This window comes from Salvia hispanica, chromosome 6 (assembly GCF_029641045.1).
Source record: "Salvia hispanica isolate PSC_SH4W2 chromosome 6, Shi_PSC_v1, whole genome shotgun sequence".
Taxonomy (NCBI): Eukaryota; Viridiplantae; Streptophyta; class Magnoliopsida; order Lamiales; family Lamiaceae; genus Salvia; species Salvia hispanica.
This window is the reverse complement of record NC_142697.1, coordinates 34903246-34921207: the sequence shown is the minus strand read 5'-3', so window position 1 is coordinate 34921207 and position 17962 is coordinate 34903246. Positions and strand designations below refer to the sequence as shown.

General features: G+C 34.4%; 1 protein-coding gene and 1 pseudogene across 1 annotated transcript; both read right to left on the bottom strand.

Annotated features, from left to right (window-relative positions):
• Positions 1 to 1088: 1088 nt before the first annotated feature.
• On the bottom strand, positions 1089 to 4193 carry LOC125208288 (benzyl alcohol O-benzoyltransferase-like). Its single transcript, XM_048107868.2, has 3 exons — positions 3741 to 4193; positions 2340 to 2806; positions 1089 to 1736 (listed from the first exon to the last, which is right to left on the bottom strand). The coding sequence occupies exons 1-3, from the start codon at positions 4188 to 4190 to the stop codon at positions 1304 to 1306; spliced, it is 1350 nt and encodes a 449-aa protein (XP_047963825.1). The 5' UTR covers positions 4191 to 4193; the 3' UTR covers positions 1089 to 1303.
• A 6261-nt stretch (positions 4194 to 10454) lies between these two features.
• LOC125206704 (benzyl alcohol O-benzoyltransferase-like) lies at positions 10455 to 17278 on the bottom strand (annotated as a pseudogene).
• Positions 17279 to 17962: the final 684 nt, after the last annotated feature.

Below are 17962 nucleotides of genomic sequence, written 5' to 3'. Positions count from 1 at the left end.
TTTATAAGTGGGTATGGAATGCCGGAAAAACTATCAAGTTTGGTCAATTCCACAACTTTAAAAAATTGTCTAGTACTCCCTCCGTCTATGAATATGAGTCTCATTTCTATTCGGCACGGGTTTTAAGAAATGTTAAGAAAAGTGAGTGGAAGAAAGTTAGTGGAATAGGGGTCTCACTTGTATATATTAGTTTTAAATGATATGTGGGTGGAATGAGTTAGTAGAATGTGGGGTCTCTTTACCATTTATAGTAATTACGAACCGGGACTCCTATTCGTGGACGGACCAAAATGGAAAAACGGGACTCCTATTCGTGGACGGAGGGAGTATGTCATAAATTTCACAATTTGCCAAAAATATCTAATATATAATTGTTTTTTCTTTATTTATGAAATATTGCTAGTTCATATTTGTTGTTTTTTCTTATTCACTAGATTCTCATGGATAAGATTTCAATTTTTATTTTATATACTATAAGTAGGGCTCAACAAAACAAAGATAGCATATCATTGTGATGGATATGCCTTCCATGAGCAGTCATCTCTAATGGACAGGAAATAACTTCATCCTTCAGTTGGCACTTAGAAGTGGTCCTCATACATCATTATAATAGCTGGTTTGATTTCCAAGTTTTGTCAAGAGAATAATATTTAAAAACTCAAAATATAAAAATTTATACAATATGTTAATTTGCCATATTAAAATCCAACAAACTAAACAAGACCTAACTCAATAACAATTCTAGCAATTGAATAACTCAATTGTAATTTTCCATATTTGAGTTACTGTTACATTTTTAAAGATAGAGGATCTTTAATTTTCTGAATTTTGGGTGATCCTTTTTTAAAATGCCCAATATAGGGTTAGATTATGGGCTACATGCTTAATTAAAAAAGTATGGCCCATTGTTTAAAGTTTGTTATATTTGTAATGGGCCTCAATTTAAAATGCTAGTGAGAATGATGGGGATGAGCCCGACAAGCGAATTTTTACTTAATTATTATGTCTGGCTTTTATGTAAGAAGATAACAAAAAATAAGCAGAAAAAATCTCATTATCCTAATGTCTCACATTGGTAACAATATATGTAATGGGAGAACTATTGTATATTCATTGATTAATTGTGATAACATGACCCACCATCTTTATATAGGGTTAGAAAACGATATACAAGGTAATATGAAAATTACCAATTACATAGATTTATATTCCCTCTAATTAGTAACATTATTAATTATTTCCTTTCTAACAAACTCAGTATTCATATAAGTGTTTGGAGCTTGAGCTTGATGGGATGTCCATATCACAAAGAGAAAGCTGTTGGAGCGGTAGTCGTCATGACCTGAACATGTTTCTCAAAGACTTTCATGGATTCGAGAGGTAGGCAAACCGGAACCACGAAACCATCTTTAAATCCTAAGTACCATGCTACTTGAATATTACCGGGCTGCCAATAAACTCCTTTAAACACCGCAGCGTACGCCGCCGTGCCCCACCCAACATCCATTTGGTTTGAGCCCACGTGCGTTATATTCGACACTATATAAGTGTTCACAGCTGTCAAATTAGGGCGATCTCGCCTTACCATTAGACCCGCCACTGATTTCAGGTAATCACTATTTGCTGCTTCGCGCTTTGCCTTAGTCACCAACTCCACCGCGTAGTGCAGCGGATTCTTTGATAACTCACCTGCAGTCGTTACTGCTACCGGAAACGCTATAACGTTTCCATAGTACCTGATACATATTAATTTGGAATTAACAAGTCACGAGAAAGAATGATGTAAAATTTTATATTCATTCTTGTGGAGGAGCAAACCATATTTCACATCGGAGAATGAACAAGAATTGCAAGAATATATTTGAGCTACCCCAACTTCATTAGTATAAGTTCTTTTGGCAATACCCCAAGAGCAACACGGTGAGGCTTTTGCTAAAAATGGACAATATCATACTAATTTGGAGTTCAGGTGTGCACCACCGATGCTCCTACAATTCTTATCAAATCAACTCATAACAAATAATAAATATAACTCCCTCCGTCCCAACTAAGTTGAGTTGTGTTTCTTTTTGGGATATCTCAACAAAGTTGAGTCATTTCCGTTTTTGACAAAAAAATAAAACATCCAATCACTTTTACTACTTTCTTTCATCGTCAACTTTACTCTCTCTTTATCTCTACTACTTTTTTCTCGATTTTACATTCATTTAATCAATTCAACACAATTTCTTAATCTCGTGCCCAAAAACTTTGTACCAACTTAGTTGGGACGGAGAGAGTAGAAGACTAAACAATATATTCTAAATTCATGAATAAAATTTGATGAAGTGAAGAATTACCCTATTGGAAGAGGTGGGTTTATTTGGTTTCGGTTATCCGTTACACACGAGAATCTAATCTCTTCGTCGGGTTTAGGAGAGAGGGCAATCGTCTGGCAGCGCCACACGCAGCCTGCAACGATATCGAATTTGGAGCAGCGCTGGAGATGTGGTGGCAGGCTGTGGCGGAGGGCTGAGATTTGGGCAGGACTAAAATAGAAGGAGCGTTGCACCATCTGATCAAGCGGGGCATAGGTTCCACTACTTGTACCAGTTGCGACATCATATTCACGATGTGCGAATGACACGCGTGGAGGCTCCATGGCAGTGAGAAGATGTCGGTCCCAAACTGGTCGAATAGAAGGGGCGGATGCACCGCGAGCTAGTTCACCCACGGCAGAGAGAAATTGGGAAATGCCGATACCGTCGCCCATTGTGTGATTGAAACAATTTGAAAATATAAATCCCCCACATTTCATTCGCGTAACCTATACAATTTTGAGCAGTATTAAAATTCCTTATTTTAAAATCTTAATATTCATCAAAATTTGAACAAGTTTTATTATTTTAAATAACAATTATCCTAAAAAATTATTACGATGACGTACGAAAAGATGAAATAAATTAAACTAATACTCCAATAGTCTCATAAAAATACGTGCACTAATATTTCAAAGTGAGAAAGTATTTTTTTAAATAATTTTGCCTAAATCCTAAAGTATGTTCCTCTCGTCCCACGATAAGAGTCACATATAACTTTTACAATAAATAGCAAGTAGGTCCTGCATTCCACATACTCACTTGACTTACATTCTTTTATAAAACCAATGGTATAAAAAAGTGAACCTCATATTCTACTAACTTTTCCAACCTAATATTCTTTACATTTCTTAAAACTCTTGCCAACACCATATATGACACCTTTGTGGAACGAGAGAGTGGAACATCCCATAAAAATAGAGATTTTGGAGACGCCGCGAGTTTTAATAAAAATTTGATGAAGTATGAATTAGAATTAGATAGAAAGAAAATGTAATTAGAGTATTATTAGCTGAGAATGAGACTCATCTCATAAGATACTTAGTACTCCCTCCGTCCCATTCAAGATGATTACCTTTTTTTTTTTTTTTGTCCCAATCAAGATGACCACTTTCTAATTTTTAAAATAACTACATTTCTCCTCTCTCATCATTAAAATATTCAACTAATTTTTTTCTCTCTACTTTATTCCACCTAACAACACTTCCTAAAATTCCATGCCACTAAAAAATGTGGCCATCTTAAATGTGACGGAGGGAGTATCAGATATAGTATTGAGATAATTTTGTGGAATAAATCGAAATGTAAAATTGATGTGGCATATGAGATCTGAAATGTGTGGCATAGAAACCATTCTCCCTGTCAAAAAGATAAATATCATACCTGAATGAACATAAGTGGAATATCATCCAATATTCCAAGGTTGTTTGGCACATCAAGAACAAGATCATTCGAGTTGGGGAAGGGTGGATAAAGGGCATCCACTCCTAAATGCTGAAGCGTCGCATCCGCGTCAGCCTCAACGAACACTACCCCTTGGCCGGTGCATTCGACCACGAGCTTCCGACAAGTGCGTTCCCTCAACCGCCCGGCCAACGGGTAGTAAAAGACCAAGGCTTTGGAAATAGCCTTACGAATAATCTTAACTGGATCTTTCCCTTCCATGGATGGATTCTTTTTGTAGAAATTTATTCCTCTAACATATGTTCGGAGGAATGTCTGGTCATCTATATCAGAGAGATATTTGAATTCATGTGGTGTGGACTCTGCTGGATAAAGCAACTCAGGTGATTTTTTGGTAACACTAAATGTTAATGTATTGGTTGACGTCATTATTACATGCCTCGGAACAAAATTTTAACTAATACACATATTTATAAGTGGGGAAAAAATGCCAGAAAAACTATCTGGTCAATTCCGCAACTTTGAAAAATAAAGCAAATCTCAGTCCTTGGATCTTTGGATTGGATGGTTGTGACTTGTGATAAGCTACATTATTAGTCTAAGATGTACTCCCTCCGTCCCACTTAAAATGCAACATTTGAGAATCGGTACGAGATTTTATGTAGTGTTGTTTTGTGAGTTAATGAAGAGAGAGTAAAGTAAGAAAGATGAAAAAGTAGAGATAGAGTTGTTTCTATTTAAGGAAATGTTTCATTTTTAATGGGACAACCAAAAAAGGAAAACGTTGCATTTTTAATGGGACAGAGGGAGTACATTATTAGACTAAAATGATACATTATTTTACTAACATACTCCCTCCGTCCAGGCTAAGATGACACATTGCTTAGTCGGCACGAGATTTTAGGAGTTATTGGTTATATTGTTTAATTGGAGAGAGAGAAGGTGGGTGTATATATTAAAGTAGAGAGATGAAGAAAGATGGATATTTTAATAGGAGTGAGAAAAAAGTGGTTGAGTGTATTAATTGGAGAGAGAAAGTTACCAAAAAGGAAATGTGTCATCTTAGTTGGGACAAACTAAAAAGGAAAACGTGTCATCTTAAGCGGGACGGAGGGAGTAGTAGATTAGTAGTACGTTATTAGTTAAGTTACATTATTAGACTAATAATCTACATTATTACATGTCACGTGGCATTAATATAATCGTTAGATCACAAGATCTAATGAACTACAAGTGTTTTGATTTTGAACACTATTTAGCTTATGAATCTGAATACTTCCCTACTCGAGTACATCGTAACTTTCACAGTTTTCTTAACGGTCTCATAGCCAAAAAATCTAACGTCCTACGTGTCTTCATTTTTTATGTATAGTTCGACTTTGGACATATATTCCACAAGAGTACCAAATAGACTTACGAGGCAACAAAAATTGCTAATGGCATGCCATCACCAAAAAAAGAAAAATTGCTAATGACATACCATCATCAAAATGTGGAGTAAAACGTACTCCCTCCGTCTCAAGATAAGTGACTTGTATTCTTTTTTAGGGTGTCCCAATATAAGTGACATATTTCCATTTTTAGCAAAAAGTCAACTCTATTATTTTATTCTCCACCTACTTTATTCTCTCTTCTGTCCTCTACTTTTTCCTCTCTCATACTTTACTCTCTCCACTTTAACTTATTTAAATACTATTCCTTAAATCTCGTGTCCAAAAGAAGTAGGTCAGTTATCTTGAGACGGAGGAAGTATTGTTTAAGACCAAAAACTAACATACTTAATCCGTACGACGAAAATGACTTTTGTTAATATTTGATTGCATTTGTTAGATTAAAACTGGTTTAATGAATTACTGTATTTGTTTTGGTTTCTTAAATTTTATTTATTATTTCTATCTTTGTTTTAATTAGGTTAATTCCTAAGATATCATTGTGTTTTTCTTTATTTATAAAATATTTCTTGTTCATATTTGTTGTTTTTTTCTTGTTCACTAGATTCTCGTGGATAGGATTTCCAATTTTATATTCTACTATAAGCAGGGCTCAACAAACAAAGATATATAGCACATCATTGTGGTGGACATTGCTTTCTTAAGTAGTCATCTTTAATGGACAGGAAATAATTTCATCCTTCAGTTGGCGCTTAGAAGTGGTCCTCATATATCATTATAATAGTTAGTTTGATTTCCTATTTTTGTCATGATAAAAATATTTAAAAACTCAAGATATAAAAATTTACACATTATCTTAATTTATCATATTAAATCAAGCAAACTAAACAAAGACCTAACTCAATAACAATTCTAGCAATTGAATAACTCGATTGTAATTTTGCATCAGAGGATCTTTTATTTTCTGAATTTTGCGGGATCCTTTATTCAAAATTCCCATTATAGGGTTGGATTATGGGCTAAAAATATGCGCACTTTCTATTTTTGTCCGTCCCATTAAAATATGTGCCTTCTATTTTTCAAAAATTATTCCAATTTATTATTAGATACATCAACTTATTTATAACTTATATTACAATTAAACTCTATTAATAATATGGGTCATACTTCCACTAACACTACTATAGCTACCATTTCCCTCTCTCTTATTTTTATCAATTTCATCTTAATTCTCGTATAATATCAATTGCATATATTTTTTTAGGACGGAGGGAGTATTTAGAGGTCTATTATAAAAAAAACACACATTCAACATAATCTTCATTTTCAAATATTTTTCCCTTTCTTTACTCGATCATTAAAACTCCATCAATTTCATCGATGCTTATCAGGTTTATATGTTTCACACAATCGTAGTCTCTGTTAATTATATTTGAAATATAAATGAAATTATAAAATTTTATTAATAGTTTAATTCTCTAAATACAATTATTATTTTTATTTATTACTGTATATTTTAAATGGCTAGGATCCTAGCCAACCCTAGATCTGCTGACAATTAAAAAATAACGACTGTATTGTCGGTGAATGGTCAAAAAAAATTAACTTAAGTAGTACTTAGCCGTTGGTACTTGGTAGCCAACCCTAGATCATGCTGATAATTAACAACACATGCTCCAATAAAAAATTAACTTAGTAGTACTACTTAGTTAACGAAGAATGGTATACTACATCAAGACATGGGATATTGGCGGCGGAGAATTAATTGTGTAACGTGTTTTTTGGTTTTCAACTTATCTTACCTCCGAGGTTTAATGAGTTACTTTAGGCCATCGTTTGTTGCTTTCCTACTTCTGCAGCCTATATAAGAGAATAGATTTATAGTACTTCCTCTTTTATAATAGATGACATAATTAATAATGACACCCAATTTTAAGAGATATTATTTTACGTTCCTCTTTTATAATAGATGACATAATTAATAATGACACGCAATTTTAAGAGATATTATTTTATGTGTTAGATGCAGAAAAAAAATAGTATATTTATATTAGTGTGAGAGAGAGCATTTACCAAAAATATTAAATGTGACATTATTTGTGGGACAAATTATAAAGGTAAGTGTGACATCTATTATGGAACCGAGAGAGTAAAAAAAACACACATTTCAACACATTTTTTTGAAATATTTTTCTCTGGCGATTAGCATTTTTAGGAGCATTATTTACAAGATTATTAAAACTTGATCAAGATCATTGATGCTTAATGAGTTTGTTGTGTTTCAACAAGTTAGGAGCAGTTCATATTATCTTTGTAAACTATGATCAATTTAGAATTTTAAACGCAGAAATAAAAAATATAGGTCATTACTCCCTCCGCCCCATAAAAATTGTCCCATTTTTTCATTTCTGTCTGTCCCACAAAATTTGTCTCATTTCACTTTTTACCCTTGGCCGTGGTCCTCATATTCCACTAACTCATTCCTACACACATTTTATTGTAAAACTAATATACAAAAGTAGGACCCACGTTCCAATAACTTATCAACTCACTTTTCATTACATTTCTTAAAACCCGTGTTCGATCAAAGTGAGACAATCTTTGAGGGACGGATGGAGTATAAGATAACCTAAGGTCATTTTTAAGGGGATGTATAGCTTTAATAAAAAATATTAAATTTTATAAATAATTTAATAGACTAAATATAATTATTTTTTATGTATAATATTTAATAAAAAAATTAAAAATATATGAGAAAATTAAAAAGTGCTTGAAAAAATATTTTGTTTAAACAACCCAGGCTGACCTGGCCCGGCCCACTTAATAAGTTGGATGGACTGGACTCTGTCTGAATTTATAGAAGAATCCCAACCCATCCCACTTCAATGGTGGACCTATATATGTTGGGTTGGGTTGGCCAAACCCATTTCAAAACTTTAAGTTGTAATATTCTAATCAATATCACAGTTTTTGGAAAAGTTCCCACTACTAATGGACGTCATGACTTTTGTCATTTCACCTTTTCTAAACTCTGTGGTTTTGCGGTTGATTTCACGTAAAACCATAGAACAACACGTACTACAAAACATTCTTTTAAAACATTTTTCCAAATGTTTTTCTTGAGTTAGTGAAGTAGGTGTAGAACTGATAAGGGTTTTCCCTTACCGTGATACCGGAAACGGATAACTAAGAAGTCCCGGGAGGCAAAATCCCATCGACCGCTCAAAAACTAGGGTTGAATGCACGAAAGCAAGAAAACAAATAAATGGAGTTAATTGATATTTCATAGATTGGGAGAAATTGATATCACACGCCTATTTATTGAAATCTCCTTCAAATGAAATGTCATTAAATACACAACTCAAAATCTCAACATCCTTCATTCCTTCTTCAACCACAAGAGACCATTGTTTTTTAATAGAGGTCTATATACAAAAAATAAATCATAAAAGATAATAATGATCCAGCAAGCCTCCTCTATTTCTTGAACATGTAATGTCCACTACACTACTCTAACATTCTGCTAGCTTTATTAATCTATGATTCTCAAGTACTCCTTCCGTCCCAACTTAAGTACTTAGATGTAAGAAAAGAATTATAAAAATATGTTACTATTTTTATTCATAATTATAATCCAAGAATAAACACAATTTAAAATATGTGTGATACAAAAAGATCGCCTATAATTTAAGAAAATTAATCAAATACCAGCCCACATATAAAATCCAAACAACTAATGGACATAAATAATAGATGATGTGCAAAAGATATCTGTATCAGAGTGGATAAATAATTTTGATCCAGGCCGAGAAACCCGATACACTAAAATTTATAAAAGAAAAGGACAACGGAACAAGATATAAGAATAAACACAGTCTTCTAGAACAATAATGAAACCTTATAAATATGCATAACTATGAGTTTAGTTTCCTAAGCATGGATCAACCAAAAGATTAACATTGAGTGTTACTGCCAGAAAAACACCTGAGCTTCTTTGTCCAGCAGAGTCCACACCACATGAATATAAATTTTTCTCTGATATAGATGACCTAATCTTCCTCCGAAGATATGTTAAAACAATAAATTTCTTCAAAAATAATTCATCCATGAAAGGGAATGATCAAGTGAAGATTATTCGTGAGGCTATTGTGTCGAATATTATGTTGTTTGGCACTCGAAGCAGGCCTTCATAAGACTAATGATTGTACCACATGAAATTAAAAAATAGTACTCCCTCCATCCGCGAATAGGAGTCCCGGTTGAGTTGGGTGTGGGTTTTAAGAAAAGTTTGAGTGTAATAATTAAAGTATGTGATAGTGGAATGTGAGACCCATTTATATTATTATTTGCTTTATTTTTTGGAATAATGAAATCTAACATTAAGAGAGAGAGAGTGAGAAATTGCAATCAAAGCTTTTTTTTAATTTAAAATTAATTGCAGCTTCTAAATTAAGGGAATAGTGGGGTCATTTGTATACTCCCAAGATAAAATGTCTAACCGGGACTCCTAATGGTGGAAGATGAAAATGACCAACCGGGACTCCTATTCGCGGACGTAGGGAGTAAAAAAAACCCAAATATGTACTCACTCCGTCCCGCTTAAGATGACACGTTTTCCTATTTAATTTTTTTTTTTAAATTAACTCCTATATGAAGGAGGATATTATATATAAACTCCTAAGAAAGGAAGAAATTACAACTGAGGTTAAGAGTGCTCGAACTCGGCACCTCATACATTGATGTCTAAGCTCCTTGCCGCTAGGACAAAGGCTCTGGACTACGTTTTCCTTTTTAGTTTGTCCCAACTAAGATGACAGATTTCCTATCTTGAAAACATTCTCTCTCCAATTAATACACCCAATAACTTTTTCTCACTCCTATTAAATTATTCATCTTTCTTTCTCATTCTATTTTAATATTTACACCCACTTTTTCTCTCTCCAATTAAACACTTTAATCAATAACTCTTAAAATCCCGTGCCGGCTAAGGAATGTGTCATCTTAGCCAGGACGAAAGGAGTAATATTTTTAATTAAAAGTTGCAACCCGTCGGGCCGACCTGTAACCCGTTCGGGCCAACCCGTTTAACCCATCAACCCATTCGGGCTAACCCATTCAGCCCATTTGGTATTCGGGTACAAAATTATAGGCTAGCCCCAACCCACTAATTTTACAGGACTATTCAGGCCAACCCACAGGTTTCGGGTTGAATTGACATCCCTAAATATAGATATATGAATTTGATTCGAATAATAGATAGAGAAGGGAAATAGATTTATGACTTTGATTCTATTATTATGCCCTCCTTTAAAAATAAGAGTACATATTTAAAGAGTTATTTTCGGCTATGTACGGTTCGAACCAATAAAGAAAACCGATAAAAGGGCTTAGGGGCACTGACGTGGCAACGTGGCCAAGGCATAGGCCATACCGACGATCCTTAACCTGATGGTGGATTTAGAGCTTAGGTTTGATGGGGTTTTTTGTATCACAAAGATGAAGGTGTTGGAGCTGTAGTCGTCATGACCTGAAGATATTTCTCGAAGATTTTCATGGATTCGAGAGGTAGGCAAACCGGAACCACGAAACCATCTTTAAATCCTAAGTACTAAGCTACTTGAATATTACCGGGCTGCCAATAAATTCCTTTAAACACCGCATCGTACGCCGGCGTGCCCCACCTAACATCCATTTGCTTTAAGCCCACGTGCGTTAAATTCGACACCATATAAGTGTTCACTGTTTTCAAATTAGGACGATCTTGCCTCACCATTAGACCCACCACTGATCTCAAGTAATCACCGGTCGCTGCTTCGCGCTTTGCCTTCGTCACCAACTCCACCGCCTAGTGCAGCGGATTCTTTGATAACTCACCTGCAGTGCAGTCGTTACTACTACCGGAAACGCTATATAGCGTTTCCATAGTACCTAATACATATAAATTTGGTATTAATAAGTCACAAGAAAGAATGATGTAATATTTTATATTCATTCTTGTGGGGGAGCAAATCATATCCCATATCGAAGAGTGAAACAGGATTACATATATATGGGCTACACCAATCCCAACAAATCTACTCCCTTTGTCCCCTTAAAAATGAAACGTTTTCCTTTTTGGTCTGTCCCATTAAAAATGAAACGTTTCTAAAAAATGGAAACAATACTCTCTCTACTTTTTCTTCTCTCTTACTTTACTCTCTCTTCATTAACTCGCAAAACAACGCTGCATAAAATCCTGTGCCGAAAAACAAATGTTGCATATTTAATGGGACGGGGGGAGTATTTCTTATCAAATCAAACACATAGCAAAGAATAGAGATTATAAGACTAAACAATATTCACTCTGTCCCACAAAGTTTGTCCCATTTTACCATTTTTGTCCATTTTCGTTCGTCCCACAAAGTTTGTCCCAATTGAATTCTTTCCAAAAAAATAGATATTAAATACACTCCTCAATCTCCTCAATGTGGGACCCTTATTCCACTAAATACCTCCATATAATATAAAGTCAACAATTTCTTAAAACCTGCGCCGAGTCAAACGGGGATAAACTTTGTGGGACGGGGGGAGTATATTCTAAATTCATGAATAAAATTTGATGAAGTGACGAATTACCCTATTGGAAGAGGTGGGTTTATTTGGTTTCGGTTATCCATAACCCCCGAGAATCTAATCTCTTCGTCGGGTTTAGGAGAGAGGGCGATTGTTTGGCAGCGCCACACGCAGCCTGCCACCATATCGAATTTGGAGCAGTGCTGGAGATGTGGTGGCAGGCTGCGGCGGAGGGCGGAGATTTGAGCAGGACTAAAATAGGAGCGTTGCACCATCTGATCAAGCGGGGCATACATTCCACCAATTGCACCAATTGCGACATCATATTCACGATGTGCGAACGGCACATGTAACACCCCGAATTTCCGAACCCTAATTTTAGAAACCTAGAATTAATTATTGATGACGTGGAAGATGTGAATTATTTTGATGAGTGAATTTATTGCATGAGTTTCCTTGACCGGGAAGTTTGAAAAGTCAAATTTGTTGACTATGTGATGTGGCATGTGATTTATTGAATTATGAGATTATGAGATTATGAGATGAATTGTTTGTTTAAGGGTGAGTGAGAATATTAGAGAAAAATTTCCATAAATACTTGTCACCCTAATTCTTGAGATTTTCGACCCCTTGGCCTTTTGGAGGAGGAATTCTATTTTTTTTCCGGATTTAATTTAATTCTTGGGATATTTATCCAAGTTAAATCCAAGACCCAATTATTTCCTTGTTTCTAAGAAGAAAAAAAAATCGAGCCCCTTGTGCCTAAGTGATTTTCGAAAATCACCTATTGTGGGAAGGAAGGAATTTATTTTATTTTAGTTAATCCCTTATTTGATTTCCTTCCATACCTAGAATTAAATATTCTACCAAATCTTTCCATACTCCAAGAGATCTTGTCTTATCTCATTCTAGGCAATATTAAAAATCCATGCCTTATTTAAAAAGGCATAGGGACGCCTATTTCCACCCCAAGTTGGGAGAATTCTTATTTTTATTTTGCTCCGTGATATTTTATTCTACTCCGTAAAATATACCAAAACCAAATCTTGGCTAATGAAGTAGCCTAATTTTCGAAAATCATGAGATTTTGCCCTAGAGTCTATTTTTGTTAATTCTTCTTCCCTACTCTATAATATTTATTTTTAATTGTGGAGAATAAAATCTTACCAAATATTCTATTCTAATTACCTAAAGATCTCATTGGACTCTATAAATAAGAACCAAAACCCCAACCCTAGCCCCCATAATTTTCGAAACCCCCTCCCCTCTCTCTCTCTAATTTTCTTCTTCCATACACCAATATTTTGTCATCCTTTGAGAAGAATTTAGAGTTTGAACGCCAAGATACTTGAAGAACCAAGTCTCTACTTTGTTTCTACCGATCGTTTTTCTCTAAAAAGGTATTTTGTTTATGAGTTCTTATTCTTCTTCTTCTTTTTTTTCTTCTTCTTTTTCTTCTTCTAACCGATTAATCGGTCTTCTTGAACCCTCATGCATCTTGGTTGAGTGAAAGTGGGATAAAAGGGATGTGGGAATATGTTCATGTGTGTGTGTGGTGTGTGTGTGTGTGTGTGTGTGTTGTTGTGTTGTGTAATGTGTTTTTGATGGCTAAATATTCTTGTGTGATAAACATGATCTTGATTAATTAGTAATGATAAGATAAATCGATGGGAAAAGGGAAAAAGTATTGAGACATGCATGGGTAAGAGTAGTATTGAACCTAATTTTGTGATATGTGCCTATGTGATTAAAAGGTGAAACTTTGGTTGCGAAGCCGGATAATGGAAAAGCGAAACTACTTGAAAACTAAGCAGTCGAGGTGGGCTTTACTCTAAAAACTCTCTTTTATTTTATCAAAATATTGTTTGGTGTTATAAGGGTGGTTTAACTGTTATGCCATGCCTATGTATGTTTTATTGTGATATTGTGCGCCTGATGCCTAGTTTGTGAGTTCGCTCCATTGGACTATATGGTTATGGAAATGTTTATACGAATTCGAGTCTGAGTATGGGCCGCAAGCCCTACCAGGCTGTGTACACGATGGGATCGGGAGCCGTCCTTGCTAGTCGGCCGGTCTCGTGGGCGTAAAGTGTGGCCACACTTTCGTCGCACCATGGAATGATGTGATTGTTGATTTTGTTGAGGAAAATGGGGAGTTATTTTGACTGGCCAGTCTATGAAAATATATTTTGTGATACTCGTGATATTTCTCTTATAACTGCTTAAAACTCGAGTTCACTCGGTAAGGGTGACATAACTTATAAAATGTTTTGGCAATGAGCTCACTGAGTATTTCAAAATACTCAGCCTTGCATGTGTTTTCCTTATGCGCAGGTTGAACGATGACGAGCGGTGGCGGGTGTTGAGCATGATAATTAATTAAGATGGATGTTTTTTTTTTGAACTTCAAACGTAGTTGTGTCGTCATACATAGCTGCACTTTCTCTTGGTCGCTTTCCGCTGAGTTTTTGATACACTTATGTTTATTTTGAGTATTTTGCACTCTCCTTTCGGTTTAGAGGCTTAGACTATCTTGTGGTTTTTACCTTGGAAACAATGCCGTACTCTTAAGATGTTTGATCGTTATTTATGATACCTTCCTTCTTCTTTTAAACTTCTAGGTTAAGTTATTGTTTTAAATGCTCTGATGTTTCCTTTAATAATTTGGCCAACACCCTTTTAATGAAACCCTAGCCTATGTTGAATTCTTTAAAACCGTTTTGGTAGCAGTCGCCGCATTTATTGTACCCTAGGAAAGCGGGCTGTTACAGCACACGTGGAGGATCCATGGCAGTGAGAAGATGTCGGTCCCAAACTGGTTGAATAGAAGGGGAGGATGCTCCGCGAGCAAGTTCACCCACGGCGGAGAGAAATTGGGAAAGACCGGTACCGTCGCACATTGTGTGATTGAGACAATTTGATAATATAAATCCTCCACATTTCATTCGCGTAACTAGGGCTGGGGAAAAATACCGAAAAAATGATATATCGCTCGTATCGTATTGAAAATTATCGAAAAATTATCGAATTTTTGATATATCATAATTTTCGATACGATACGATATCGTATCGTAAGTTTTCGATACGATAACGATATGAATTTCCTTATATCGCGATATATTGTTTTATATCGAAATTTTATTTTCGATATATATCGATAATTCGATATATATCGATATTTAACGATATATCGAATTTCGGTACGATATATCGAAATATCGATACGATAACGATATGAATTTTTTTTATATCGAAAGTTCGATATATCGAAATTCGATATATCGAAACTTTTTTGATACGATAACGATATGAAATTCTTTCATATCGATATTTTCGATACGATACACGATACAACGTTTTCGATACGATATATCGTATCGACCCACCCCTACGCGTAACCTGTACAATGTTGTTTTGAGCCGTATCAAAACTTATTATTTATATACTACATCTCTCTTTGAAAATTAGAAGCCAACGCACGTTTTAAACCAAAAAATAGTACTCCCTCCGTCCCATAATAGATATCACACTTTCTTTTTTAGTTTGTTCCATAAAATATATCACATTTCCTTTTTTGGAAAAAATTCTCTCTCATATTAATATAAATATATTATTTCCTCTTTCCACTTAATACACAAAACAACACCTCCTAAATTCTCGTGTCAATTCCCAAGTGTGACATCTACTATGGGATAGAGGGAGTAAAATAAAAGTGATAAACTAATAAATTAAGATATATGAGAACAGGAAAAATTGGTAAAATAAAATAGAAGAAAAAAAATAGTGAAAATTTATATTTTTAAAGTACATACTAAAATAAAATAATTTCTATTTGTAAGGAAAAAAGGAAATATATAGACTCGACATCTAAGAAAAAATAAAATTCCCTATATTCAAATCTTGTTACGTTGATCGAAATTTGAAGCCTTATTATTTTGAAGGACTATTATCCTAAAAGTTATTAGGATGACGTAGGATGAAATAAATTACTCTACTAATAATATACACAATCAAGCATTTTAAAGCTGAAAGTAATGCACTAGTTATATTGTAAATGACTGCATAAGACGATTAGTGGTGAGATAAAATACCAAAAATATTGAGGATTTATCGTACTGAAAATATAAAAAATATTACCTTTTCGGTACAACGGTACTTCGATATGTTGTAATGAAAATCGGAATTCAGTACGATGACCATATGATACTCCCTCCCTCCCAACAAATATGATCTACTTTCATTTTTGGTTTGTCTGACTTATGACTAAAAACAAAAATACTTTCGTCACAACTTTATTCTGCATTACTTTATTTTGTCTCTTATTTTAGTTTTTCTACTTAACACAAAAAAATAACACTACAAAAATCCATGTGCCATCCAAAAAAGGGATCAATCTTTCTTGATACGGTATAACACGAATACCACTAGTGGTTTGGACACAACCTATGTTTTTGTTAGGACAAAAATTGAAATGTATTGGTACTCTTAGAATATTACTCCCTCCGTCCCACAAGAATTGTCACTCTTGGTGTTAACACGAGTTTTAAGGAATGTAAAAAAAAATTGGTTGGAAAAGTTAGTGGAATGTGAGACCCACTTTTTTATATTGATTTTATAATATAATGTGAGTAAAGTGAATTAGTGGAATGTAGGACCTACTTACCATTTATAGTAAAAATGAAGTGTGACAATTATTGTGAGACGGACCAAAATGGAAAAGAGTGACAATTACTGTTTCGGATGGAGGGAGTAGTTATAATATACTCCCTTCGATCCAGAGTCATTTTTCTATTTTTTGAAGTTCTAAGATAATTGAGTTATTTATAATTTTGGCAAATCTCTATTATACATTATTTTCACTTTATCTCTCTTACTTTATTCACCATCCATTTAACACACTATTAAACTTCGTGCCGAAAAGAAATGTCTCTGTTAACAAGGAATTGAGAGAGTATTAAAATGAAATTAAGATAATTTTGCCTGAATATGAGAATAAGTAGTACTATTTGAGGTGGCATATGAAAATCTGACATGTGTGGTATAGAAAACATTCCCCCTATCAAAAAGATAAATATCTTACCTGAATGAACATGAGTGGAATATCAACCAATATTCCAAGGTTGTTTGGCACATCAGTAACAAGATCATCCGAGTTGGGGAAGGGTGGATAAAGGGCATCCACTCCTAAATGCTGCAGCGTCGCATCCGCGTCGGCCTCCACGAACACTACCCCTTGGCCGTTGCATTCGACCACGAGCTTCCGACCAGTGCGTTCCCTCAACCGCCCGGCCAACGTGTAGTAAAAGACCAAGGCTTTGGCAATAGCCTCACGAATAATCTTCACTGGATCTTTCCCTTCCATTGATGGATTCTTTTTGTAAAAATTTATTATTGTAACATATGTTCGTAGGAAAGTCTGGTCATCTATATCAGAGAGATATTTGAATTCATGTTGTGTGGACTTTGCTGGACAAAGTAGCTCTGGTGATTTTTTGGTAACACAGAATGTTACTCTATTGGTTGATGCCATTATTACATGCCTTGGAACAGAACTTCAATTAATACGCATATTTATAAGTGGGTATGGAATGCTAGAAAAACTATTAAGTTTGGTCAATTCCGCAACTTGTACAGTATGTCATAAATTTCACAATTTTCTAATCTTGTTTCATAGCCAAAATATCTAAGATATAGTTGTTTTTTCTTTATTTATGATATATTGCTAGTTCATTTTTGTTGTTTTTTTCTTATTCACTAGATTCTCATGGATAAGATTTCTATTTTTATTTTTTACTCCCTCTGTCCCGTAAAAGTTGAGACAAAACTTTTGGGCACGGAGGTTAAGAATTTCTATTAAATAAATAGGAGAGATGAAAAAAGTAGAAAAGATAAGAGAGTAAAATAACTGATGGAATAAAAAAAAGTGATTAGATATTTTGTCTTTTGTTAAAAAAGGAAATGACTCAACTTTATTGGTACGGACTAAAAAAAAATACGACTCAGCTTTTTTGGGACGGATGAAGTACTATAAGCAGGGCTCAACAAAACAAAGATAGTCATCTTTAATGGACAGGAAATAACTTCATCCTTCTGTTGGCACTTATAAGTGGTCCTCATATATCATTATAATATCTAGTTTGATTTCCAAGTTTTGTCAAGAGAAAAATATTTAAAGACTCAAAATATAAAAATTTACACAATATCTTATTTTATCATATTAAATCAAACAAACTAAACAAGACCTTTTTTTTTTTAACA